The sequence below is a fragment of the Ochotona princeps genome, chromosome 6 (assembly GCF_030435755.1).
Source record: "Ochotona princeps isolate mOchPri1 chromosome 6, mOchPri1.hap1, whole genome shotgun sequence".
Classification (NCBI taxonomy): domain Eukaryota; kingdom Metazoa; phylum Chordata; class Mammalia; order Lagomorpha; family Ochotonidae; genus Ochotona; species Ochotona princeps.
This window is the reverse complement of record NC_080837.1, coordinates 11,285,500-11,313,014: the sequence shown is the minus strand read 5'-3', so window position 1 is coordinate 11,313,014 and position 27,515 is coordinate 11,285,500. Positions and strand designations below refer to the sequence as shown.

The window sequence follows — 27,515 nt, the reverse complement described above, 5'->3', positions numbered from 1 at the left end:
TGAAATCTGACGTTCCCATACACCCCAGGAATCAGCCAGCAAAATGCTACCACGTTTTTAGGAGCTCTCGTAAGAAAGCAGAAAGGTCAGGCTCGCTGTTATAAACTGGAGAACCTCCAGTAGAACACAGTGGGCATTTTTGAATTGGGAGCGTCAGAAGGCAATCGGGTAACGGGGGCGGTCCGATGCAGGCAGACACGCCCCGGCCTTCTGCAAATGGTGCGCCAGTCGTGGGGCGTGAGCCGGTCACTCAGGCATTGAGTGTCCTCTGTCCAGCAGGGACGTTCGGAGGGGTCACCTGGAGAGAAGGCGACCAGCGCCTTCCCGAGGACGCTGCAAGCTCTCCGCGGACAACAGGTCCCAGGGGCTGGGGGAGCAGCAAGGTCCGGGGCGGCCTCTGATGACGCAGGCGCGTCGCCAGGCGCAGGCGCAGCGACCTCGGCCCGCGCCCGGAGCTCAGCGCGATTGCTCGCTCGCGTCTCCAGGCGGGAGGAGGCGGGGCATCGCGAGGGTCCACCAATCGCCGCGTCGCCCCGCCTCCCGGCTGGGTTTGAAATTCCGCGGGGCCAACGGCTCGCAGAGGCGACCGAGAGCTAGGTGCGGCTGGTTACTGCGGCCGGACTCTGGCGGAGTGGCCCGGGGTTTCGACGACCTGCTGCGGGGAGCGTCCGTCATGAGTGGAAGGTGCGGGCCTCCGGGAGGCGCGGGAGGGAGGGACGGACGCCTTCAGCCTCGGACCGGGTCCCTCGAGTCGGGGCCGAGCGCAGGTGCGGGGCGCCGAGGGCGGGTCTCGGCCCGCGGCCTCTCCCTGCAAACTCCGCCGGGACGTTTGTAAATGCGTCGTTTGCTTTGCCTGTGCCGGGCGGTGGGCGCGTTTGCCAAGTGGAGGAGGGGACACTCTCCTGCTGGGGCCGGCTGGGAGGGTGTGGCCGCTTGGAAATCAGCGGCCGGCTTGTGAGCTTTGGAACCGGGATGGACCCCCGTTAGCTCTCGTACTTCTAAAACAGTAGTTACCAGTGCAAGGGATGTTGTGAGAAGGGGGTCCCGACGTTGGTTGTCGCTTCTGGACATAACGGAAGGTTGAATTCAATATTAGTAATCTGCGGTGATGAGTCAAGCCGAGTGCTTAAGGCTTTGCATGATTCGTCAGTTTATGAAAACTGAGTGATCCGCGTTTTCCAAACCTTTGCTCTGGGGAGAGTGGAACTGAGTGACAATTAGTAGTACTGTTGGAAAAGGAATCGCATTGAAAGCTTGCGGATTACAAATACCGAGGTGTCTAAAGGACAGCTTGTGGAGTGGGCTGTGGTTGGCTTCTGCAGACTGCCAGGGTCTCCAGGGATGTCACAGGAAACGCTGATTCCAAGTCAGTGACAGTTGTTCTGGGCGGTGAATGCAGCGGTAGGGAGAGTCACCCCTTAATTCTGAGATGAGGGATGTACTTAGCCGGAGTTAAAAACCAAGCAGATTTGGGGGTACAGCTGGATCACAGGTATTCGCATATGCACCTCTTTATTTGAAAGGCAGAGAGCAAGTGCCGTGCACCTGCAGTCACATCACAGCCAGGGCTGGGAACCCGGGCCAGGTCCCTCCTGAGGAGCGGGAGATGACACTGTGGGCCATTCAGGGTCTTCATTAGCAGGAGGGGGGTTGGGGGCAGATGTAGCTCTCACCCTCACGTTGCTTGAAAGACAATGAGAGAGGAGAAGACAGAGGTCTTGTGTCCTCTGGCTCACTTGCCCAGTTCCTGCAACAGCTGGCCCAGAAACCTGGGAACCCAGTTGGGGTCTCCCGTGTGGGTGACAGGAACCCAGGACTTGAGCTCTCAGCTGCTGCCTTTGCAGGGTGCACAGCAGCAGGAAGCTGGCCCGGGGACCTTGATGGGGGATGCAGCTGAGCTGCCAGGCCTATGCCTGCCCTAGGTAGTCCCAGCTAGAAAGGACTGGGAGCAGAGTGGTCATGGACTGGTCACTGAGTAAACTGTGGTTTCCCTTCCTGGCCAGCCTGGATGGGATGGAGGGTTGGCCAGGAGAGAGCAGGACCGTGGGGCAGGGTGGGCTGCCTGATAGTGGCACATCGTTGAGGTTATCGGGGGCTTTCCCAGCCCTGTGATTCCTGTTCCGGAGACTGGAGAATGAGCTCCTGGTCAGCTCCTCAGTGGCCTTGGGTGGTATGCTTGCCTGCGTGTTCGAAGAAAAACCTATCAGGTTTGCTCCTTCCAGAGGTCATTGCCTGAAAGCACTCAGCAGGTCTTCATACAACTGAGCCACAAGGACAGCTCACAGTGATTGTTCCGAGGTGTCAGCCTCAGTGAACTTGAAATGGTCAAGTTCATTATTCAGCACTATTTCATAAATGTTATGTGGCACTGAACAAAGCAGACAGCAAGAGAAGGTGCTAGACAGGAAAGGGCATGAACCCTAAACAGTGCTGTGTGCAATGGGCACAAGCCCGCTGAGGTTTGGAAGGGGCCCGAGGTGAGGAGGGCTCAGAAAAGGAAGAGAGGCGGTGAGAAGGTGATCTGAGACACGGGAAATGAGGTCACACAGCAGGTACAGGGCCAGCAGCCCCTAGGGCTCGGGGAACTAGTGCCTGGTGTGGCCCACCGTACCTGGGTAGAATGAGAACCGAAGTCACACATGTCAGATGACATCAGGTGGCTTTTTCTCTTGTGTAATGGAAGTCTCCGACTGAAGGTGTGCAGTAACAGGAAGGAGCAGGGCCCAGGACAGGAGCTTGAGGCTGCCCAAGATGTGGGGAGAGGTACAAAATGGTAGTTCTGATTCTTCGAAAACTCGTATGTCATGCTAACTGTATCTAATATCTGGTGATTTCTGATGCCCACGTCCAACAGCCAAGTGAAATCAGGTGTTGTAAGCTCTGGGGGACACTCAGCTGTGCTTTGTCAGGGCTGGGGCATGCACCGCTGCTGGCTGCCGAACCGCCTGCTGGGGGTGCACAGAGCATTGCCGTCCAGGTGTGTCTTGGTTTTCATTGGGTTTGAAAGCTACAGATTAATGTCCCAAAGTTTTGTCACTTAGAGTAACCTGACTAAACTAGGAAACATTTTCAAGTGCTTCGAGTAACACAGAAATTAAAAATTTCAGATTATGTGTGAGAATTTTTTGTTTTTGTTTTTAAGATTTATTTATTTATATTGCAAAGTCAGATATACAGAGAGGAGGAGAGAGAGAGGAAGATCTTCCATCCGATGATTCACTCCCCAAGCAGCCGCAATGGCTGGAGCTGAGCCAGTCGAAGCCAGGAGTTCTTCCGGGTCTCCCACGCGGGTGCAGGGTCCCAAGGAAAGGCTTTGGCCTGTCCCTGACTGCTTTCCCAGGCCAAAAGCAGGGAGCTTGATGGGAAGTGGGGCTGCCAGGATTAGAACCAGCGCCCATATGGGATCTCGTCGTGTTCAAGGCGAGGACTTTAGCCACTAGGCCGCAAGCCTGCCAACGGTTTTCTAAGTGATTGTTACCAGTTTACACAACATAGCAGCAATGTATGAACCAGTTTAATATTTTTATTGGCAATTGCTGTTTGTGTTTTTTCCCTTTATTTTGCCTTGTTTATTTGAGAGGCACAGCCTCAGCTAGAGAGCGATCTTCCATCTGCTGGCCCACTCCCAAATAGTTTGCAAGGCCAGGGCTGGGCTAGAGCAGAGCTGGAGTCAGGAGCGTCTCTGCTGCTTTCCCAGGTGCATTAGCAGGGAGCTGGATTGGAAGTAGAGCAGATGGGACTCAAACCAGCATTCATATGGGATGCACTGGCATTGCAGCAGGAGCTTTATCTGCTATGTCATAACACTGACCATACCTCCTCTCTCTCTTTTTTTTAATGAATTGGCTTATGGGGTTGTAGGGTAAGGCAAATTTCAGATCTCTAATACAGATTGGGAGGTCAGAAACTCTGGGAGAGGTTGAGTCCTCGGTCTCTCTTTTTTTTTTTCTTTAAAGGTTTATTGATTTTTTATTTATTTATTCATTTAGTTTTTATTGGAAAAGGTAGATTTACAAAGAGGAAAGACAAAAAAGATCCTCCATTCCCAAGTGTCCGCAATGGCCACAGCTGAGTCAATCCAAAGCCAGGAACCAGGAACTTCCTTTGGGTCTCCCATGTGAGTGCAGGATCCCAAGGCTTTGGACTGTTCTTGACTGCTTTCCCAGGCCACAAACAGGGAACTGAATGGGAAATGGAGCAGCCAGAGCATGAACTGGTGCCCATATGGAATGCCATGCTTGGAGGTGGAAGATTAGCCAGTTAGTTGAGTCACTGTGCTGGGCCCAAAGATTTACAGATTTATTGACATTTACTTATTTGGGGTTTTTTTGTATTGTTTGTTTGAAAGAGAGTAAAGCAGAGAGCAATGTCTTCCGTCCACTTGTTTACTCCTCAGATGGCTACAGTGGCCAGGACTGGGCCAGGTGGAAGCCGAGAGCCAGGACATTTTTCCAGCTAACCCATGTGGGTGGCTGGGGCCCAAACACTTAAGTCATCTTGTGCTTTCCCAGGTCATTTGCAGGGAGCTGAATGGGAAGTGGAGCAGCTAGGACTTAAACCAACACCCATCTGGTATGCCAGTGAAAAAAGTAGCAAATTTACTAATTATGCCAGGAAATCAGTCCGACATTTATATGAAAAAGAGAGAGATCTGCCACTTACAAGTTCACTCCCCCAAATGGCTGCCCAGGCTGGGCTGAATCAAAATCAGGAGCCAGAAACTCTATGCAGGTCTCCCACATGGGTAGCAGGCTTGAGCCACCTGCTGCTGCTTTCCCAGGTGCACAAGTAGGGAGCTGTGATACAGATGGTCTGTGTCTCATTGCTGGCCCTTTTCTGTTTGTCAGTGGTGGCCATTCTTTGGGTTACTAGTTGTAATTTAAGAATAAAAACAAACAAAAAGGGCCCAGTGTGATAGCCCAGGTTAAAATCCTAACCTTGTACACTCTGGGATCCCATATGGGTTCCAGTTTGAGTCTCAGCTGTCCCATTTGCCATCCAGCTTCTGGATTGTGGCCTGAGAAAACAGTAAAGGAGGCCCAAAGCCTTGGGACTGTGCACCCACATGGGAGATCTGGAAGAGACTCCTGGCTCCTGGCTTCAGATTGGCTCAGCTCCAGCCATTGCAGCCACTTGGGCAGTGAATCAGCAGACAGAAGATCTTTCTGTCTCTCCTTCTCTCTGCAAATTTGACTTTCCAATAAAAATAAATAAATAGATTTAAAAATAAACAATTGTAAGGAATTGCCAGCTTACTGGTGGAGCATCCTAACTGGCAGGATACTGTTACTCTACTGGCATTTTGGTTAGGTTTTCTTGAGTGCAAGCACTTCATGTAGTCCTGGGTTTTACTGCTGTAAGAAGAACCCTCCAGTGGCAGTCCAGATTCTGGGTGTTATCGGAAGGCCGACTGACCGTGTACTGTGGAAGCACGGGTGCCGTGCTCACGTGGTGATTCTAGGAGGAGAAAGGGCATGGTCAAAGCTGAATGAAGCTGAATGCTTTTTTTCAGATTGTTTTAGCCTTAAGCCCACCAAGAAATGAGTCTTCTAGTTCCATAAACTTTTGCATTCAATCTTAAGGCAGTAAGTAATGTAACAGGTCTCATTTTTTGCTTCTCAGTGAGGTGTTGGTGGAGGAGTCCATAACATGTTTCCAGAAAGCCCTGAATTACCTTTGGGAAATCTGGGAATCAATTGGGATTCCAGAGGATCAGAAACTGCAGAGAACTGAAGTTGTAAAGAAGCATGTCAAGGTGAGTTTTGTTGGGCGTGCTGCATGAAACTGGGTGAACGTATGGCGTCCCGATCCCAGCCAGGGAGCGAGCAGCAGCTGGGCGCCGGAGCAGCACAGCTCTCCTGTTGGTCTCTGTCCTCATGGGATTGTTGGGAGTGATGAGGGTGTGGGTGTCGGTGCCGTGGGTTTTCCTGCTGGACCTCTGTGTGTCTCGTAGGAGCTGCTGGACATGATGATTGCTGAGGAGGAGAGCCTGAAGGAGCGGCTCGTCAAGAGCATCGCCAACTGTCAGAAGGAGCTGAACACCCTGTGCAGCGAGTTACGCGTGGAGCCCTTTCAGGTGTGCAGCCGCCCTGGGTTTTGGGGCTCCTGCTCCCCGCGGGGGTGCTGCCAACTGTGAGATAGGGCACTGCATGCTGCCTGCTCGCTCATGAACCACAGGGGAGGAGGCTGGCATCTGCAGAGAGCTGCCTGGGAAGAGGTGCAGCAGCTGGTGGGTACTCCCTGCCATGCCACCTGGGCCAAGGTCATTGCTTACTCCTGCGGAGGAAGAGGGGGTATTTGGGGGCGCTGCGCTCTTCTCTGAAAGTGGAAGGGAGGGAGGAAGCGGTGCCTGGGAGGCAGGAGTAACTAGCTATCCCCAGGAGCGTCCCCAGCCCTGTCCCTGCATGCCCAGAGCTGCAGACCATTGAGTGCACGAGGGCTGCTTTGAACTAAAGGCTCCAGAGCTGGAGTATCGGGGCCATGGTCCAGCAAGACACCGCAAGGATGGGATGAGTGCGGGTCTGTCTGCCGAGACCCACAGCAAATCAGTGTGAGGGTCTGCAAAGTCAGCAGCGGGGGAGCTGGGAAGGGGCCAAGGAACCAGCGTGCCTCTCGGCTGCCCTCCCTGTCCTGGGGAAGCTGGCTGTGTCTCCGCAGCCTTGGGGGACAGCCCTGGACAGCAGGAGGACCTGCTGACAGAGCAGGATATTGGGGGGCTTTTTATGGAGTCCATATCAACAACAAACAGAATTTGTTTTGGATGAGTCATTTTATTTAGGTTTCAGCGTACAATTAGGTGAGAAGTTAGATGTGCAGTGGTGGTCTTTCATAGAGTATGTAACAGTTCTATGTCACCAATGTTAACTGATAATGGGGACCTCTCTGGGACCTATGACTGCCCATGTTTGTCATTAGGAACAAAGCAGGAGCTTCTAAGTTAATCTTTATTGCTAGAGTGATGTTGATAGTATTATTAGGATGAATATTTAAATTTTTAACAAATGTATCCATTTGAGAGCCAGGCTGTGGTTGAGCTTTCCTCTGGTTCAGTCTCCAAATGCTGACAGTGGTTAGAGGACAAAAGCCAGAGGTGGGAAGCTCAACCTGGACTTCGCCCTGGGTGCGGGGGCAGGAACCAGAGAGAGAACGTTACTGTGTGACCCAGGCTCTGCAGCAGCTGGGCGCAGGAGTGGGAGCCAGAGGCCACACTGAACCCTGGCACCCTGACACGGGACCTAGCCCCAGACTTTATCTATCCTGCACGAATCGTCACAGTTGTGCTGCACAACCCACCCTGCAACAAACTCGGCGTCTTTTCTAACCAAGACGCCTCTTGGAGACAGAAAGTGAAATGATGTTGGCTGGGATAGGGACATGATGTGCTACTGAGTATGTAGTTCGGTTGTAGGTAGTTGGTGGCAGTGACTGCACAGCAGTTCACCCTAGCTAATCCCACTGAACTCTGCTGAGCCTGGTGAGGGGCGGGTGTTTAACATGGAGCCTTGGCTCCTGACTCCGGCTTCCAGCTACTGCAGATCCTGGGCAAGTAGTGGGCTGCTGCCAAAAACGTGCACAAACTAGATTGAATTCCTGGCCCAGCCTAGCCCAGCCTTTACATTTGGGAGTGAGCTGATGCATAGGGGCTCTCTTCCCAAATAGATAAACTTTTTTTTTTTTTTAAAGATTTATTCATTTTATTACAGCCAGATATACAAAGAGGAGGGAGGAGAGACAGAGAGGAAGATCTTCCGTCCGATGATTCACTCCCCAAGTGAGCCTCAACGGGCCAATGTGAGCCGATCCAAAGCCGGGAACCTGGAACCTCTTCCGGGTCTCCCACACGGGTGCAGGGTCCCAATGCATTGGGCCGTCCTCGACTGCTTTCCCAGGCCACAAGCAGGGAGCTGGATGGGAAGTGGAGCTGCCGGGATTAGAACCGGCGCCCATATGGGATCCCGGAGCTTTCAAGGCGAGAACTTTAGCTGCTAGGCCACGCCGCCGGGCCCATAGATAAACTTTTTAAAGAAAACATTTTGTAAGGGTTAAGATGTTAAGTTGTATGTCCTGTGTGTTTTAGCACAGAAGAATTAGAGAAAGAGCAGTTGTTGAATGGGTTCACCTCTCCTTGTTAGTGGCCTTTCTCAGCGGACTCCACTGGCCACGAGTTTCCTTGTTTTCACGTTGTCGCTGACGTGCTCTCGTCTGCGGCTCCTCAGCCATCCCTGCCTCTTATGGGGCCTGGGGATCTGCCTGACAGATGCTCCCTGTCCCCCAGGAAGAGGGCGAGACCACCATCCTGCAGCTGGAGAAGGACCTGCGCACTCAGGTGGAGCTGATGCGGAAGCAGAAGAAGGACAGGAAGCAGGAGCTAAAGCTGCTGCGGGAGCAGGACCAGGAGCTCTGCGAGATCCTCTGCATGCCACCCCACGAGATGGACGGCACCACCGTGCCCAGCCTGGAGGAGCTGAACCAGCTCCGGCAGCGCGTGGCCACCCTGAGGGAAACAAAGGTAGCCCGCCCACCTGTGCGTGTGCCTGCTGCACAGCCAGTGAGCCTCCCTGGGCTGCGGGTCACTGTCTCATTCATTGTCTAGGCATCCAGGCGGGAGGAGTTTGTCAGCCTGAAGAGGCAGATCATAGCATGCATGGAGGAGCTGGAACATGCCCCGGACACGAGCTTCGAGAGGGACGTGGTGTGTGAGGATGAAGATGCCTTCTGCTTGTCTCTGGAGAATATTGCCACCCTGCAGAAGCTGCTGTGGCAGGTACTTCCTTAGGGCTGTGCTGTTGCCACCACAGTGCACATTATAGAACAGCACAGCAAGGCCACCTCAGTTTGCTTTCCGTCTTCACTGCCCATTGAGAAACGGAAGCAGGGGAGAAGTGGTGACTGACAAACGTGTGTGTCACTCTGAGAACATAAGATTGAAGTCTTTGGATTAAAGTAGGCTAGGATGTAATTGAAAAAACCTTCACATCAGAAGCCTGATTCTTGAGGGCTGAGATCCACTAAGGGTGCAGCCTTGGGTCAGAAATGGGGATGAGCCTCGGGACCTGTCGTGAACATCCTTGTCCTTGTGGGCCTGAGTGCCTCTGGCCGAGGGCTTTCTGGTGCTGCCACCCAGTTGGGGATGACCATGGCTTTCTTCGCCACAGCTGGAAATGCGGAAGTCACAGAATGAAGCGGCGTGTGAGAACCTGAGGGCCCAGATCCGAGAGCTGTGGGACAGGTTGGAAATACCTGCTGAAGAGAGAGAAGCTGTGGCCACGGTCATGACGGGGTCGAAGGCCAAAGTCAGGAAAGCGGTAAGAACTCCAACAGGTGCCTGGCCTGCAGTCTTTTTTTTTTTTAAGATTTATTTATTTTTTTTTACTGGAAAGTCAGATTTACAGAGAGAAGGAGAAACAGAGAGAAATATCTTCCATCTGCTGGTTCACTCCCCAAGTGGCCACAACGGCCAGAGCTGAGCTGATCCAAAACCAGGAGCCAGGAGCTACTGGGTCTCCCACGTGGGTGCAGGGTCCCAAGGCTTTGGACCATCCTCTACTGCTTTTCCAGGCCACAAGCAGGGAGCTGGATGGGAAGCGGAGCAGCTGGGATACAAACCAGCGCCCATGTGGGATCCTGGCACATGCGAGGCAAGGACTTTAGTCACGAGGCTACTGCAGCTGGGCCCAAGGCCTGCAGTCTTTTGTGACCCTCTCTGCATACAGCCTAGTATCCTCACCAGCTTGTGCCTCAGGCCAGCCTATTAAGCATCAGGAAAAGGTGGTAGTGGTGTACCTGTTTTTTTTTTTTGTCTGTTTTTGAAAAGATTTATTTAGTTGTTTGAAAAATAGAGTTGCTAGTTCACTCCCCAGGTGGCCACAGTGGGTGAGGCTGGGTCAGGCCAAAGCCAGGAGCTAGGAGATTCATTTAGGTTTTCCATGTAGGTACAGTGGTCCAAGCACTTGGATCACCTTCTGCTATTTACATCAGCAGGAAGCTGGATAGGAGATACAACAGACAAGAACCCGTAAGGGATGCTAACTTTCAGGCAGACTTATCCCACGATACCACAACACTGGTCCCCATCTCCATCTTTGTGTCTAGTACTGGGATATCCCTTATGTATCATTGTTATGAAGAGTATTGACTTAGTTCTGTGGCTTTCTGTTCTACTAAAGGAGGGAAACTTTGCAACCATGAGTATGACAACAACTTCAATGGGTCTTCCCTTTCAGCTACAATTAGAAGTGGATCGGTTAGAAGAGCTGAAAATGCAAAATATGAAGAAAATGATTGAGGCCACGCGAGTGGAGCTGGCTCGGTACTGGGAGCAGTGTTTTTACAGCCAGGAGCAGAGAGAAGCCTTCACCCCGTACTATGCCGGTGAGTGCTGGGGCCCTGATCCTCCTGGACCATTTCTTGTCTTCCCCAGGCCTGGTCACTTGCCATCTGAGTCACTGCAGCCGCCCATCTAGGCCACACAGTATGTGGCTGCCGTTCCCATGTACTCAGCACTGGGAGATGCTTTCTGGTCTTTGGACTCACGGCTGTGGAGCCCTGATCTGGTGCTTCCTCGCCGCAGGTGCAGTGTCAGACCCTTAGCAGTTAGTTCATGTAATCCTGTCCAGAGATGAGGGCCCAGAAAGGTTGAGCAACTCGGCCCAGAAGCAGAGGGCAGCAGGTGCCCAGAGGGGTGTGACCTCTGATCCATTGGGATTCTAGCGTGAGCGATGAGGCTGTCCTAACTCGTATAACATGTGTTTGGGGCTTTCTCTGTGTCCCAGTCCTTCACTGGCTGGACAAGGTGAAGGGGAGAAGATGAGAAGGCTCTAAGGCAAGGAGAGCTCCACAGTTTTGAGAACGTTAATCATTGTGTCTACACCTAGTCACCTGGTCCCTGTTCCAGGCTGACTGTGACAAGCCTGGATTTCATTAGCTGCCACCCTTCTCCACCCGCCCCACACTCATCTTGTATCCTTTTATGAGGAAAAACAGTCTGAGTCCAATTTTCGGAAAGTGGGGTTAGTACATGGGGACACTAAACACTGCAGAAATTTCCCAAGCCTCCTGGGCCCATCTGTTGCAGAAGACTACACAGAAAGTCTGCTCCAGCTCCACGATGCAGAGATTGTGCGGTTACGAAACTACTACGAGGTTCACAAGGAACTCTTCGAAGGGGTCCAGAAGTGGAAGGAGAGCTGGGAGCTGTTCTTAGAGTTCGAGGTACTGCGCTAGCATGTGTGCTTTTTCCCTTGGGTGGAACGGAGTATAAGAAGGCACTCAAGCCGACCAGAGGCCTGTCTCCCTGGTTCTCAGCCAGGCTCCTGCCAGCCTGTCTGAATCGCATGATTGCTCGTCATTATGGGAACCTCTCCATGTCTGTCTTAAATTAGAAAAATTAACTTTAATGTTAAAAAAAAAGATTGATTTATGTATTTGACAGTTAGAGACGAGGGGAGAATCAGAAATCTGCTTGTGGTTCGCCCTCCAAATGGTTGCAATGGCCAGGGCTAAACCAAGTGCTTCACCTCGGCCTCACGTGTGGGTACCGGGCCCAGACATGGCAGGCGGGTGTCCTGGTTCTCCGGCAGTCCTTACTTCAGAACATCTGAAAATCAGTCACTACCCCTTCTAATGTGATCTGTAGGCTGTCCCCAGGGGCAGTCTGGCAGGAAGTAGTTTGTGTGTTTGACTTTCAAACAGTGAAGGACGTTTTATCAACTTGTATTTTGGGTATGGACACCTAAGAGGTAGAAGCACAAACCACACCCTTGTACTGCAGCTCCAAGTAAGGCTGAGGGGTTCACGTGTTGTTCGTGAAGGACCTTGTGTTGTGCACATCACAGCTGCGCTGTCCCCACAGGCCAGATGTGAGTGGAAGGAGGTGCTGCCCCTGGCCCTCTCATGCCTGTGGTTCCCTGGTGCTCCACAGGCCTTGTAGCACACAGTGGAGTGAGGGAGGAGAGCTGGTGATGGGATGCGTGGACAGAGCCTCTCTCAGTTGAAAAGAGAAGCCAGGTGACCTTGTCCCAGCTGGTGCATAGGGCTGCTCCTTGGTTTAGAGTTCCCTATTCCTCCTTGCTGAAAATGGCCCGGTAGGACCCAGAGCCCTCAGGGGCCATTGTTAGCACATCACAGGAAGGTCTTAGCCTTAGCCAAAGGCATTGGTTCACTCTATTAGAAGTTTCTCCAATGAAACTGTATCTTCGCAGAGGAAAGCTTCAGATCCAAGTCGATTCACAAACCGGGGAGGAAATCTGCTGAAGGAGGAAAAGCAGCGAGTCAAGCTCCAGAAGACACTCCCAAAGGTGATGCTGCACCGGAGATCTTGGTGCTGGGCCACAAAATAGTTCACGTGCTACATAGCCTTGGTTTTGTATTACTTTGCCCCAGACTGTCCTCCTGTGGGCACATTATGTGTTGACCGCAGTGGCGGCAGCTGTGTACAGGCTGCGTCCTTGGCCCCTAGCCCCCTACTGCCTCAAAGTCCTGGGGCTTGAGCCCAGATGCAGACACTGAGGGCCGTCTCCTCGTGGGCTTCCCCTCTGGGAGCCTCTGTCCTCATCAGCTCCAGTCCACACACATAGGGAAGGGCCTGCCTAACTGCCCGTGTAAAGACCCAATTTCCGAACATAGTCACATTCATAGGTGGTAGGGGAAGGACCTGAGCCCCCAGACTGAGAGTGGGTTTGGCCCTGTGAGAAGCCAGTGCTGGGGGCTGTGCTGTGGTCCCCGGCTGTCCCCATCTCCTACTGAGGGTGGGGGGCCCTCTTGCCGAGCTTGCCTTATCTCACAGGCCTGCCTCCCTGGATGCATGGTGTGATTTGTTCTCACTTTGCCCAGGAGCAAACCAAGGCCCAGGAAGTGACCTGTCCATTTTCACACAGCCAGCCAGAGGGTGGAGATCCCCCAGGGAAGCCCAGGGTCGCCCAGTCTTGCCCTCGGGCACACAGCCTGACTCTCAGGGCCACCTCCAACTTGAGGACTTGGGGGCCCAACTGGAGTGTCGCCATCTCCCACCTCCTCCAGGATTGTGAATGAGTGTCCCTTGGCTGTGGGCCAGACCCAACTCCCTGCAGTCAGGCCGCTGAGGCTCGGGTGGGAGTGGGCATTCTGCAGGAGTCATTCCACTAGGCTTCACCCAGGAGGTTTACAAACATGTCCTTGTTTCTGAGCTCAGCTGGAAGAGGATCTGAAGGCCCGGATTGAAATGTGGGAACAGGAGCATTCAATGGCATTTATGGTGAATGGGCAGAAATTCGTGGAGTATATGGCAGAGCAGCAGGAGATGTACCGCCTGGCCAAGGAGCGAGCCAAACAGGAGCGGGTAAGTGAGCAGCAGTGGGGGGAGAGGATGCCAGGGATTCTAGCAGGCGGGCCAGTGGCTGTGCCAGGCCAGCACTGGCTGTGGGCAGGTGCCCTGCCTGGCCCTGTCCTGGACATAGATTAATAACACTTCTGACTTTGAGCAGCAACTGAAGAACAAGCAGACAGACAGGCTCCTGTGCGGTACTCCCCGCACTCCCAGCAAGCGGCAAGGACTGGCACCCACCACGCCAAGCAAAGTACGCAAGGTACCGTGGAGCTTCCCTTCTGTTTTTGTTTTTTACTTCATTTATTTAAAATACATATCTTCTATCGGCTGTGTTACTGCCCATGCACCCACGGCAGCCAGAGCAGGGACCTCAATCCAGCTCAACTTCCTGCCGCCACCCAAGGTGTGTGTTAGCGGGAAGTGGGTTTTGGAAGCAAGGCCTGGATTCGAACCCAGGCATTCTGATCTTGGATGTGGTGCACAAGCTGCTATTTCACCAATGCTCCAAGCCTGCCCCTAAACTTTTAATTCGATTTTCCACACACTCTTTGAAACACATTGTGAAACACCAGCAGAATTGAGCTGAAGAACACAGCCACAGCCCTAGCTTTCTGACTGCTGCTTTGTTTTGCCTCTGCCTCCCACCTGCCAGCCCCGGCAACCAGGGATTACTCTGTGGCTACAGATTACTCTGCTCGTGCAATATGAGGGGACTTCAAAATCCTCATGGAGAGGTGGGCATTTGGTTGAGTAGATACTGAGGTGGCACATGGCACATGATGATCAAGCACTTGGCGACCTGCCACCACACGGGACACCTGGCTGGAGCCCTGACCTCCAGCTTTGGCCCTTCCCAACCACAGCCAAGTGGGTACTCATGGGACTCACTTGCTGTCTGTCTCCTAGATAATGTCTTTAGAAACTCAGGCACAGTAGCCTGGTGGCTAAAGTCCTAGTCTTGCACATGCTGGGATCCCATATGGGTGCTGATTTGTGTCCCGGTAGCTCCGCTTCCCATCCAGCTCAGAGCTTGTTGCTTTGGGACCCTGCACCCGTGCTGGAAACCCAGAAGAGGCTCCTGGTTCCTGGCTTCAGATTGGTCAGCTCCAGCCATTGTGGCCACTTGGGTAGTGAATCAGCAGACGGAAGATCTTCTTGTCTGTGTCGCATCCTCTCTGTAAATCTGACTTTCCAATAAATAAAAATATTTAAAAAGAAAAAAAACACTGCCAATCAAACTCATAGTATTTTCTAAGACAAACAAACACAAAAACCTCATGAAAATGGAATTAACAGCTAAGGTTATCTTGGTGCAGAAAATTTTCAATTAAGTTTTTGTTTTGTAATATGCATTTTGCATGACTTTTTGGAAATTTATTTTTTTTGGTTTCTTTGATTAGCATAGCAACTTAATTATTTGAAAGGCAGAGTAACATCTTCCATGTGCTGGCTCACTTTCCAAATGGCCAGAGGGCCGGGCTCCAGGCAGGTCTTCCATGTTGGCAGCAGGAGGTCAAGTGCCTGGGCCATCTGTGCTGCCTTCCCAGCTGATCCAAGAAGTGGACGAAAAGCAGAGCGGACAGGGCTTGAACCAGGCACCCTGATGTGGGATGTTTAGCCTGCTGTGCTCAGCACATGATTTCTTGAGAGTCACTGTGTTGACATGTATCAAGGGCTTCATCCCAGAGATCAGTAAATCTCAGTGCTTTTGTTGTTGGGCAGTTTCCCCTTGGATGTGTGTAGTGTAACTGGCTTATCTGGTCTCCTGTGGACAGGCATTTTGGTTGTTTGCAATGTTGGCTATTACAGCTCAGACAGTTGAGTATGAGGGTGTAAGTCTTGGGTTGCATGCACCCAGTTTCCTGTGGAATGGAGTGTTTGGGTAGAAGTCAGCACGTAATCGTGTAGTTCTGTCTGCTGGCTATGTGTGCCACGAGAACTTCCTGGGTTCCCCGTCAGAGCTGTGCGGTAGACCTTGCAGCTCTGTCATGGGAGCCTGCCTTTCCTGCCCGGCTCTTGTGTTGTCTGTCCACAGGCTGGAGGTGGCCAGTGGTCCGGTGGCTGTCTCAATCAGTAATCTGTCCGCTCTTCTCCTCAGCTGAACCCTGCCTCCAATGCCAGCACCATAAGCAGCAGTAACGGTCGACCTGTCTTTGGGGCAACCATTTGCCGCTCCCCCGTGACGCGACTTCCTCCTTCTGGCAGCAAGGTGAGTGTGGGCTGTGTGTGGGCAGGAATATCCCTACACTCCGGGCAGCCCATTTGCCCTGAGTTCCTGCCTTGTCATGGTTCCACACATGGAGTCAGGTGTCAGTGACATGCTGCAAGGAAGCAGATGTGCACAAGCTAATCATTAGTTAAGGGATGGAAAGATAACGAAGGGGAGGAACAGTTGTACAGGCCGCCAGTGCCTTGGAAAGCACCAGTGTGCATCTGGGAATGGACTTGTCTCTGTGGGTTCTATCTAATGCCTCACCTTGCCCTGGTCCTGAGCAAGGTCCCCCTGCGTTGGACTCCAGCTGCATCGTTGGGCATAGTCATGTACCCAGAAGAGGAAAGGTGACGAGTGTAGTGTGTGCTCAAATGTGTCAGGGAGCTGGTGTGGTGGCATAACCGGCTAATCCTCCATCCTGTGGTACCAGGATCCCATTTGTCAGTTCATGTCCTGGCTGCCCCACTTCCCATTCAGCTCCCTCCCTGCTTGCGGCCTGGGAAGGCAAAAGAGGGTGGCCCAAGTCTGGGTCCCTGCACCCACATGAGACCTGGAAGAAGTTCCTGGCTCCCAGCTTCAGATCAGCTCAGCTCTAGCTATTGTGGCCATTTAGGGGATGAACCAGTGCATGGATGATTTCTTTCACTCTGTCCTCTAAAAAAACTTACCTTTTGAATTAAAAAAAAGGCCAAGCAAAACCTTAAAATATGCCATGTCTTTCACCTACTGCAGTCTAAGTTTAAGTCTTGAAGAATTCATAAACCCAAAGAGTAAATTTATAAATACATAGTAATAATCTAAAAATGCTATCAGCCTTTGGTCATACAAGAATTGTGTATGTGTGTGTTTGTGGTTGTTTTAGGTTTATTTACTTTGAAAGAGAGATCTTCCGTTCTTTGCTTCACTCCCCAAAAGGGCACAGCCTGGGAGCTGGTACAGTGGCTCTGCTATCTAATTCATCTCCAGTGTGGGCACTGGTTCATGTCCTGGCTTCTCCACTTCCCATCCAGCTCCCTGCTTGTGGCCTGGGAAAGCAGTTGAGGATGGCCCAGGTTCTTTGTATCCACATGGAAGATCCAGAAGAAGCTCCTGGCTCCTGGCTTCAGATCAGCTCAGCTCTGGCCATTGTGGCCACTTGGGGAATGAACCATTAGGCTGAAGATCTCTGTGTGTCCTCTATGTAACTCTGCCTTTCCAATAAAATTAAGTCTTAAAAAATAAACAAATAGGTGCAGCCTCCAGGGCTGCGTCAGGGCAGAGCCAGGAGCTTTATCTTGATCATCTACACGGGTGCAGGGGCCCAAGGACTTGGGCCATGCAACACTATTTTCCCAGGCCATAAGTAGAGAGCTGGATCAGAAGTGGAGCAGCTGGAACTCAAATCAGTGCCCCTGTGGGATGCTGCTGGCTTCAAGGCACCTCACCTGGGACTCCATTGTGCCTGCCCCATGTGTGTATTCTTCTCTGACCTAGATCTGTTTCCTTCCTCTGCAGCCAGTCCTCACTTCCTCCTGTTCAGGGAAGAAGACGCCCCACGCCAGCCGGCTGGCAGCCAACAAGGAGAACCTAGAGGTCAATGAGAGCATCCTGAGTGGTGGGTACCCCAGCTCGGCCCCCCTGCAGTGCAACTTCAGCATTAACTCTGTTGCCAGCACCTATTCTCAGTTTGCGGTAATTCACATTTTCTGATATCTACCAGTCTCTGGGGAGCACACAGTTGGGGCAGGGTGGACATCCTCCCAGGGCACCCCAGCAGTTAGAAGGCTGAGAATCCCTTTCCTGCCTTGACCAGGGTGGGTGGCGCTGGACAGGACATGTCGGTGGCAGCCATGGTGTTGCTGCCTGGCTTTTGCTTGAGAGCAGCCCTTCCCTGGCTGCAGGCAGCCCCCCAGCCCTGGCCCCGCTGCTCTCGTGGTGGAGTTCTTGGTGACTGTCTCAATTCTCTGTTCTCAGAAGAATCCGACCCTGTCTGACAGCTCCACTGTCGGGCTTCAGGTCTGTATGGCAACCTCCGCATGTCCCATGTCCCTTTCCAAGCTGGTCTATCACCTGCTGGCTTCCTTTCCTCTGGGCACAGGGCCGCGCTAACCAGTCATCTCCGCCGTATTGCTGTGGAGCCTTTCTTACTAAGCAAGCAGGGACTCCAGTCCTCGACTTGGGAAACACAAATCTCACTAAGGCTGCTGCTCAGAAGAAAACCTGTGCAGACTTGAATCGGATTCTCAGCCCCATCTAAAAATCAGGCAAAGGTTTGAATCTGTTGCTTCCCAGCAGGCAACCTCATCGTGTTGATGATGGTGATGACATTGGAGGCCCCATCCTGGGCTGGGGAGGGTGCCCCAGCTGTGTGCTGCCTGCAGTGAGGCTCTTGGCCTGGGTGCTGATGACTTCCTGGAGTAAATGCTTTACTAACCAGCTGCACTGCCAGCCAGTGCTCATCTCTTCGCTTGCCTGCCTGCTGAGCTGCCCAAGCCTGGCCTGGGGAGAAAATCACTTTCCCAGAGTGCTCCTCCTTCCATGTCCTGCTCTGTATTTGCTGTCACTTAACTGCAGGGCCTTTTTCTTAATCTGCTAAGAGGTTCTTCCCTTGCTAAGAGCGAGGGTGGAGAGAGGCAGGGCCGCCTCCTCCCTCGACACTTGCCTGGGTGAGGAGGGACAGAGCCTAAGGCTTGGGTAGCTCTCAGCAGAGACCACCTGCACATTCTACACTTTGCAAATCATGGGGATTCGGGCCTGCCTGTGGGAGTGGGGTGATCCTGTGGCACCAGTGACTGCACAGATGGTCTAGCTTTCTCTCTTGCTTGTTCAGCCAGAGCCACTGCACCTGCTGGGGCTTCGTTCTGCCTGCCTGTGCCAATGGTGCAGCTTCGACAGCCCCTAAGGATGCTGAGCTTTACTAACACCTGTGTTCTTTGGGGGATTCCCACTTTCTCTTACGATTCTCTACCATGTGCTCCAGCATGAGATCAAATCACCAGCAGCCCAGGGATTGGTAGATACATGGGCTAGCCCGTGCTTTCCAAATGGCTGGGGCTCTGGAAGTAGCTGTGTCAGGACCTGGTCTCTCCTCAGTGATGCCCTGACAGCCAAATGGCTGAGCAAAAGGCTTGGGCACGGGTCAGGTGCTTAGTCCAGAGTGCAGCTGAGCCTCCCACTAGCTGCTGATGCCGGCAAGGCCCTGCCTACAGGGCACCTTTGCTAAGAAGGGCAGGGCCTGCAGGAGGGGAAGGAGCTACCACTAACACTGATCGTTTCTCCACAGCGAGAACTCTCAAAGGCTTCCATATCTGATGCTACTGCACGAGTCCTCAATTCCACCAACATCCAGCCCTGAGAAGGTGGTGGCTTCCTGTGCCAAGGCCGAACCTCAGCGTAGGGGCTTCGCTTTCCCTGCAGCTTAGGACTTTCCCCGGGGCCTCCCTCCCGGGCCCTGGCTAGGTGGAACCAAGGAAGTCCATCTAGGCGTAGTGTCATCCCTAGAGACTTGGTTTTGTTTTTATCTCAGAACTACATTAAAGCGTTGTTTATAGCTGTAAGTGCAAATGCTACCACAGGGACCCGATTTCTCTACCCTGTCTGGTCAAGGTTTAGTGGAAGGAAATGGTTAACTCTGTCCTGCCATAGTGTGGATGTCAAGTAACTTAGCAGTGACCGCCTTTGCTTAGGGATGCTGGAGTAGAGCTGCAGCTGTGACAGTCTTGCACACGGGGTGAAGGGACCATGCGTCTGCAGTGGAGACGGCCTGGCCTACAGGCAGGGGAGGCTGATTGCTCCCTTGCCGACTGCGTACAGTGCAATGCCCTCTGTGGGAGCGTGTGTGAGAGCGAGCACACACAGGTCTCTGTCCTCTAGAGCCTGGTTCCCTTCCCCCGTCTTGTGCCTGCTGTGTCTCAGTCCCACTGTCCCCGTGGCTGTCAGCCAGGAGGGAGGCTGGCTGGCTAGCCTGGGCTACAGCTGGCGCTGAAATTTTGCACGTCACTACTGAGGGGTCACTCCTGCTCCAGGACCAGGCTCCTCTGCCTCCCATGTCCATCACTACTGCTCCTGCTAAAGCACTAGTATTTATTTCCACCTGCCTGCACAGGGTGCTGGGGTGCTGCGGGTAAATTCGGAGGCTCCCCAGTGTCAGCCACGCTGTCTAGTCCTATGTATATGTGTACTGTTTATTAAGTATAAATCTGTTCTAAAGTATAAATCTGTTCTAAAGAACTGTGTGTCCTTTCATTTTCAAGAGCTGCACTAGATCAAGAGTTTGGCCTAGTGGTTAAGATGCTAATACAGACCCCTGGGAGGTGCTGGTGAAGGTGGTTGGGTCTCTGCTGCCCACGGGGAGGTGAATCCCGTTCCTGACCTCAGCACAGCCCAGTTGTGGGCATTTGGAAAGGAACCAGTGGATTGAGTTTTCTGTTAAATAAATCTTCATTTTAAAGTTTTTGTAGTGTTTTCATTTTTTTTTCTCAATTTCTGGTTAATTTGTCCTATAGGAAGCAGAGAAGACCAAAAGGACATAATGAATCATTTTTAATAAAGAATATGACTTTTGTATTCTTTTGTGCATTCTAAATTTTAGGTTATCTCCTGATGTAAAAAGGAGCTGAGGAAATTTTAAAGATTTATTTTTATTGCAAAGACAGATATACAGAGAGGAGGAGGGACACAGAGGAAGATCTTCCACCCGATGATTCACTCCCCAAGTGACTGCAATGGCCGGTGTTGGCGCCGATCCGAAGCCAGGAGCCAGGAAGTTCCTCTAGATCTCCCAAGCGGGTACAGGGTCTCAAAGCTTTGGGCCATCCTCGACTGCTTTCTCAGGCCACAGGCAGGGAGCTGGATGGGAAGCAGGACTGTTGGGATTAGAACCGGCGACCATATGGGATCCTGGCACATTCAAGGTGAGGACTTTAACCACTAGGCCACTGTGCTGGGCCCTGAGGAAATGTTAAAAAGCTTCTAGATTCATTACCATTTGTTACCTGACAAGTGGATGCCTGCAGTATGCTGGCTGGCTGTCTTGTGGCTGAGGTGACGAGCGGTGTGTTCTCCAAGTGTCCATGCTGGTGAGCCCTGACCCTCTGCGGGGAGGATGCTGAACTAGTCCATCTCCCAGGTGCCTGCACTCCTCCTGCCACCCCCTGGCAGTCACTGTTGACAAGTTTGCATTCTTGAGTGGTCAAAATTAGCAGACTGGGACACACACAGATTAGGCTTTGTGCTGGTTCTTGCCATAACGTTGTTTTTCAACCCATCCGCGTCTTACCTATAGTTATGGCATGCAGCTCCAGGTTAATTTCCCAAAAGGCTCGTTCACAGTGCTTGTTTCCAGACTTTAGTCAGAAAGGCAGCGGAGCTGCAGTGCCTAGTCACACAAACCTTGGCGTGCCTGCAGGTTTTCTGTATTCCTCAGTGTAGTGCTAGTTTCTATCTGGAGAACTGACACGCCTTTCTAAGGTGGTCCTCACCATCTTGCCATTCCTGCCAGGAGTGGGTGAAGCTCAGCACTCGTTCAGTCTGTAGCCGCTCACTGGGAGGAGGTGGCACCTAGTGTGTCTTCAGTAACCATTCATGATGCCTTCCATGTGCTTGCTGGCTACAAAACCTCTGCCTAAGTCTATTTCAGAGACAAAGTGAGGTTTTCCATCCCCCGGTGCACTCCTCAAACACCTGTAAGCAGCTGGAGCTGGGCAGGCAGAAGCCAGGAGCCATGAATGCCAACGGTGCTCGCATGTGGGTGGCAGGCATCTGAGCCCGTACCTGTTGTGTCCCAGAGGCCCTACCAAGAAGCAGAGTTGGCTGCGGAGGTGGGACTTGATCCTGGCATGCTGCAGTATAGCAGCTGACTCATCAATTTACACAGCAATGTAACCTGGCCAGCCATAGCAGCAAAACAAATTGAAGAGATGAAAACAATAGGGGAATTAATGAAACCAAAAAGCTGTTTATTTTTTAAAATAAATAAAATCAGTAAACCACTATGGATCAGTGATTTCACTATGGATAAAATAAACATGAAAAGAGGGGTGAGCACTATGACACTGGCGACGCATGAGTGCTGGTTTGAGTCCCAGCTGTTCCACTTCAGTTTCAGGCTCCTGGCTTCAGCCTAGCCCAGTTCTGGCCGTTGGTTATTTAGACAGTTAAAACCAGTAGAAGGGAGATCTCTGTCTAAATATTAGTGCCTAGGTTTTAGTCCTAGCTCTGCTTCCAATTCAAACAAAAATGCTTTCTATTAGTGGACTATGTCTGATACAGCCATAAGAAGGCATGAACTAGCGATATACGTCACAACATAAGTGAACCCAGAAGGCCAAGGATGTTTAACTCAAAGGTTAGTGGTGGCCAGGGGCTGGTGGGAAATGGGCATTATTACTAATTGATAAGTGTCAGATTGTCCTGGAATTAGATGATGATGATGTTTAGCCATTGTGAGCATATTAAAAGCCACTGAAATGTATGCTTTACCAGGACAGACTTTACACTCTGAGCTACCTCTTCCGTCCGAGTTCCCAGCTCCGGCTTCGGCCTTGCCCAGTCCCAGTCTGGCCATTGCAGGCATCTGGCAAATGAATCAGCAGATGGGAGCTCGTGCTTTGTATATCTCTCTCTGAGAACCCTTTTCTCCTAGAAAATTGTAAACATTTTGAAATCCAATCACAAATAGTCTTCAAGAGACCCATTTTCACTTTACATTGCTGATGCTGTGGTTGTAGCATGTAAAACCAGTGCAATGGCTCAACTGGTTAATTCTATGCCTACACGCTCTGGTATCCATATGGATACAGATTCATGTCCTGGCTATTCCACTTCCCATCCAGCTTCCTGCCCGTGGCCTGGGAAAGCAGCAGAGGATGTTCCAAGGCCTAGGGACCCGGTATCCACTCCCTTTGGGGAGTGATCCAGGGGATGGAAGATCTCTCTCAACTCTTTCAAGTAAAATAATCTTAAAACCATTTAGGAGGAACCACAGTTCCTGACTTTAAAACATTTGAAAATCCCCATGAAAACAACCAGACACCAAAGCCTGAAGGTGCCATTAAACTAGAGAAAAATGTCCAAATTCAAGATGGCGCAGACTGTAATTGCTGGGGGATGTTTACACACCAGTGTGGTCTCGGGCAGACACGGCACGGTGACTCCTCCTATGCAGGCAGTAGTCAGGTCTGCAGCCGAACCAAATGCACTTGGACTTGCTCATCAAGAACATTCCAGGTCATTAGATAAGATGCATTCCAGAGTGAGGCTAAACCCAGCAGATTATTTTTTAACTTTCTTTTTTTAAGAACTATTTCAATCTTATTGGAAAGACATATTAGATATGGACAGACACAGGGTTGCGTTCAAAACCTTGAAGGCATCATGCCAAAAGACTGAACCCAAATACTGTGGAATCCACTTACATGACTACTGTAAGTGGCATGGTGGCTTTAGGCACTGGGGCAAGAGTAGGGAGCTGAGGGCGTCATGGGGGCATTTCAGGATGGAATGGTGCAGGCCTCTTGGGAGACACTGTGGCAATGGTTGCCTAGCAACAGTTACATAATTAATACACTGCAGTACAAATGGTTAAAATGGTTTGCTTTGGAAGCAGTCACAATAAACAGGTGAGCTGGTTCCAGGCACTCAGTATACCTCCCATGCACTCCGGCCCCAGGTCCTGATGTTCTAGAGCACACCAGGAAGCAGCCCCACCTATGACCCTCGGAATGCTCCTGAAGCCAAGGAAACCTAGAGCAATGCCTTGGAAAATGCTAGAAGCTCTGAAATACAGACTGCCAGGTTCTTGAGGAAGAAAAGTTCCTCAAGGTTTCTTTAGGTTTATTTCAACAGTAAGTTTGAAACTTGCCCTTGGGCACTGCGGCGTGGCCTAGTGGCTAAAGTCCTCACCTTGAACGTGCCGGGATCCCATATCGGTGCCAGTTCTAATCCCGGCAGCTCCACTTCCCATCCAGCTCCCTGCTTGTGGCCTGGGAAAGCAGTTGACCCTGCACTCGTGTGGGAGACCTGGAAGAGGTTCCCAGTTCCCGGCTTCGGATCGGCACAGCACCAAGCCGTTGCACTCACTTGGGGAGTGAATCACTGGACAGAAGATCTTCCTCTGTCTCTCTTCCTCTCTGTATATCTGACTTTGTAATAAAAATAAATAAATCTTTAAAAAAAAAGAAACTTGCCCTAGGCAAGGGTGCTACAGTAACCCTGTCACCAGCACTAACCCTAACCCATCACCAGCACTAACCCTTTCACCAGCACTCCCTAACCCATCACCAGCACTAATCCTAACCTGTCACCAGCACTCCCTAGTCCTGGCTGAGTGACTAGCAGCCCAAGGCGCCGGGCTCTTCAGGAGCAGAGCAGACTTAGGTGCTAGCTTTGTGACTACACTAACCTGGACCGCATCCGGCCGTCAGGCGGCCACATCATTGGATGTACTTGTCTGCAACGCAGGCCTTACCTGGTTGGTCATCTCCTTTACATGGACGCAGGGTGAGAGGTCGACAGCTCTGTGGAAACAACACCGGACCTTCAGTCAGGGGTGTTATCGTAACAGATGAGTGACGGGGACACCCCTTGGCCAAGAACGAAAAGCAGCCCTGTGTTAATCACTAAGGATCACTTGCTGGGACTCCCTTCACCAGCCCTGCCAAGTGGCATGATCTCTGCACTCTGAACTTCAGGATTCAAACAAGTCTTGTAGAATAGATTAAGAGGGTCTGGCAACAGTAGCCTAGTGGCTAAAGTCCTCGCCTAGCACGTGCTGGGATCCCATATAGGTGCCGATCCTCGTTACTCCGCTTCCCTTCCAGCTCCCTGCTTGTGGCCTGGAAAAGTAGTGAAAGACAGCCCAAAGCCTTGGGATCCTGTACCAACATTGGAGACCCAGAAGAAGCTCCTGGCTCCTGGCTTTGGATCAGCTTAGTTGAGGTCACTTGGATGCAAGATCTTTCTTTCTGTCTCTCCTTCTCTCTATAACTCCGACTTTCCAATTAAAAAACACAAAGAAATCTTAAAAAAAAAAAAAAGATTTAAGGGGCCACTGCTCTTCCGAGGAGGAAGGCTAAACTCCTGATAGCCGTGAGTCATCAGGTGACCAAATATCTACTAGAAGGTCAATAATCCCAAACTTAGACTTGTCCGGAGCAAACGGAAGGTGCATCCTCTCCAGAGGACACACCGAGCCCTCCTGTGCTTAGGGGCATCTGACCTGGCTTCTACACCGCATTAGGGGGGCTGATTAACAAGCGCAATCACTGACAGATGGACAGACAGCTTCAATGTGCCAAAACCACACTCCACAGAGACGATGCCTGCCCACAGCATGGGAGCTCAAACAGGAAGATGGGATGTCACCTGCTCAGGTGACGCCAGTTTCCCACCACCCTACACTTGTCACCAAGGACTGGACTTTAGGGCTACACATAAACTTTAGCAACTAGGGAAATTCACAGATACAGACCTCCCAAATGGCAAGAATAAACAGGCTGTGGAAAAACCGATTTTACCAAAATACACACCATTCCTCTATTTTTATTAACTCATTACACAGCAAGGGCCTGGTGTGGTGGCTTAGTGGCTAAAGTCCTTGTCTTGAACGTGCTGGGATTCCACTTGGGTATTGGTTCTAATGCCAGCAGCCCCGCTTCCCGTATGTCTCTCTGCTTGTGGCCTGGGAAAGCAGTTGAGGACGGCCCAAAGCCTTGGGATCCTGCACCACATGGGAGACCCAGAAGAACTCCTGGCTTTGGATCAGCGTAGCACCGGCCATTGCGGTCAGCTGGTGTGACTCATCAGATAGAAGATCTTCCTGTCTCTCCTCCTCTCTGTATATCTGACTTTGCAATAAAAATAAATAAATCTTAAAAAAAAAGATCAAGTAGCAAGTGCAAAAAGTAGCATCACTTCCAAACTGTGATGAACAGAACCAATATCCCGAGAAAATGCTATCACAAGCTCTGTGATTACACGCCTACGAAAATTAGCTGCTCAAGCTGGGGTTTCTTCAAGCTGTGGTCTGCCGCTCATGAAAACACTGGATTTAGGTTACATGTTGAGAAAATCCAAGGATGCTGTTTTTCTCCTCCTCCTAGAAAACTGGTGCCCCTACTTCTACCTCAGGAATAGCTGAAGAGGGCACCCTGAGTCTGATTACTTTTTTTGTTGTTTATTAAGATTTGTTTATATTGAAAAGGCAGATTTTACAGAGAGGAGAAAGAGAGGAAGATTTTCCTTTCGCTGGTTCACTCCCCAAATGGAGCTGAGCCAATCTGAAGCCAGGAGCCAGGAACCTCCAGGTCTCCCACACGGGTGCAGGATCCCAAGGCCTTGGGTCCCCCTTGACTGCTTTCCCAGGCCACAAGCAGGGAGCTGGATGGGAAACAGGGTTACCAGGATACAAACTAGCACATGTTTGAGGTCCCAGTGTGTGCAAAGCAAGGATTTAGCCACTGAGCCATCATGCTGGGGCCCTGTTTACCTGTTTTTAACATGCAAACCAAAAAAGGTGCAATGCTTTCCAGAAACAACAGGAAATCCAAATCACTTCTAATTCTCCTTCCCTCTGCTGATCTCAGCCCCTCTGGTAGTACTGAATGAATGTTCTGCCCAGGACAGGAAGGAGCCCAGGCCCAGGTGCTGACCCCTCCTCCACCAAGGAAAGCACAGGCCAGTCCATGTGGGCCTCACAATCAGCAATGGAGAGGACATGAACACACACAAATGAGAAGGGCTTGCAGAACACCAATCCCCAAGGAACCGCCACTGCCTTCCAAGTACTTGGCCGCCCCACTTCCTATCCAGTTTCCTGCTGATGCCCCTGGGAAAACAGTGGAATATGGCCCAAAGTCTTGGACCATGCACCCAAGTGAGAGGCCTGGAGGAAGCTCCTGGCGTCAGCCCGGCTTAGCTCTGGTTGATGTGGCCATAAGAGGAGGGAACCAGCAGAGCGAAGAGTTCTGTCTCTCCCTTTCTCTAACTCTGCCTTTCAAATAACTAAGTAAATCTTAAGAGGATAAAAAGCCTCATATAGAGGGAGTGTACATTTGGGGATGTATTAGGAGTCAAGTCATTTTGTAAATCCTTCTCACAGATGAGCTCACTGAAGTACCTATTTATTTTTATTGGAAAGGCAGATTTACAGAGAGAAGCAGAGACAGAAAGATCTTCATCCACTGATTCACTCCCGAAAAAGCCCCTACAGCTGGAGCTGAGCCGATCTGAAGCCAGGAGTTTCTTCTTCCGGGTCTCCCATGCGGGTCAGGGTCCCAAAGCTTTGAGCCGTCCCCCACTGTTTTCCCAGGCCACAAGCAGGGAGCTGGATGGGAAGTGAAGCAGCCTGGACCCGAACTGGCACCCACATGGGATCCTGGCACTTGCAGGCAGATTAGCCAGTTGAGCTATTACTCCAGACCCAGCACCTGCTGTTCTTGAATCTGCCTGGTAGAGAAAGTGAGACTGGGGCCCGGCATGATAGCGTAATGGTTAAGGTCCTCATCCTGAACACGCCGGGATCCCATATGCGCACCGGTTCTAATCCCAGCTGCTCCACTTCCCATCCAGCTCCCTGCTTGTGGCCTGGGAAAGCAGTCAAGGATGGCCCAAAGCCTTGGGACCCTGTACCCACATGGGAGACCTGGAAAGAATTTCTTGGCTCCTGGCTTCGTATCTTGGGGAGTGAATCAGCGGACGGATGATCTTCCTTTCTGTCTCTCCTCCTCTCTGTACATCTGCCTTTCCAACAAAATAAATCTTTTTTTAAAAAATGTTTTTTTTTTTAAAAAAAAAAGAGTTTGGCTGGCGAAGCCTTGCTGGTCTGACACCGGGAGGTGCACACAGCTGCAGTGTCAAGCTATGTCACTCTTTAGCTCTCACCCCCTAACAGGGAACTGCAGAGCTGAGACCCTCCCGCCACTGGACTCTTGCCACTCCATCTCTTTAGGAACCATCTCCCTAAATTTTCTCAGGCAGAACTCATTGTTCACGCGCTCCCCCCAACTCCAAAACAGTCCACGT

General features: G+C 51.4%; 1 protein-coding gene across 2 annotated transcripts; it reads left to right on the top strand.

Annotated features, from left to right (window-relative positions):
* Window positions 1-518: 518 nt before the first annotated feature.
* PRC1 (protein regulator of cytokinesis 1) lies at window positions 519-19,085 on the top strand. 2 transcript variants are annotated; one of them, XM_058665575.1, is made up of 14 exons: window positions 519-684; window positions 5,623-5,755; window positions 5,954-6,076; window positions 8,276-8,509; window positions 8,594-8,764; window positions 9,156-9,305; window positions 10,224-10,371; window positions 11,075-11,211; window positions 12,201-12,296; window positions 13,169-13,315; window positions 13,461-13,562; window positions 15,402-15,512; window positions 17,010-17,186; window positions 18,778-19,085. In XM_058665575.1, exons 1-14 carry the CDS (start codon window positions 674-676, stop codon window positions 18,847-18,849), a joined length of 1,812 nt encoding a protein of 603 aa, XP_058521558.1. In that variant the 5' UTR covers window positions 519-673; the 3' UTR covers window positions 18,850-19,085. The 2 variants fall into 2 exon arrangements, with proteins under 2 accessions (XP_058521558.1, XP_058521559.1); XM_058665576.1 differs by having other exon boundaries at window positions 521-684; window positions 17,010-17,109.
* Window positions 19,086-27,515: the final 8,430 nt, after the last annotated feature.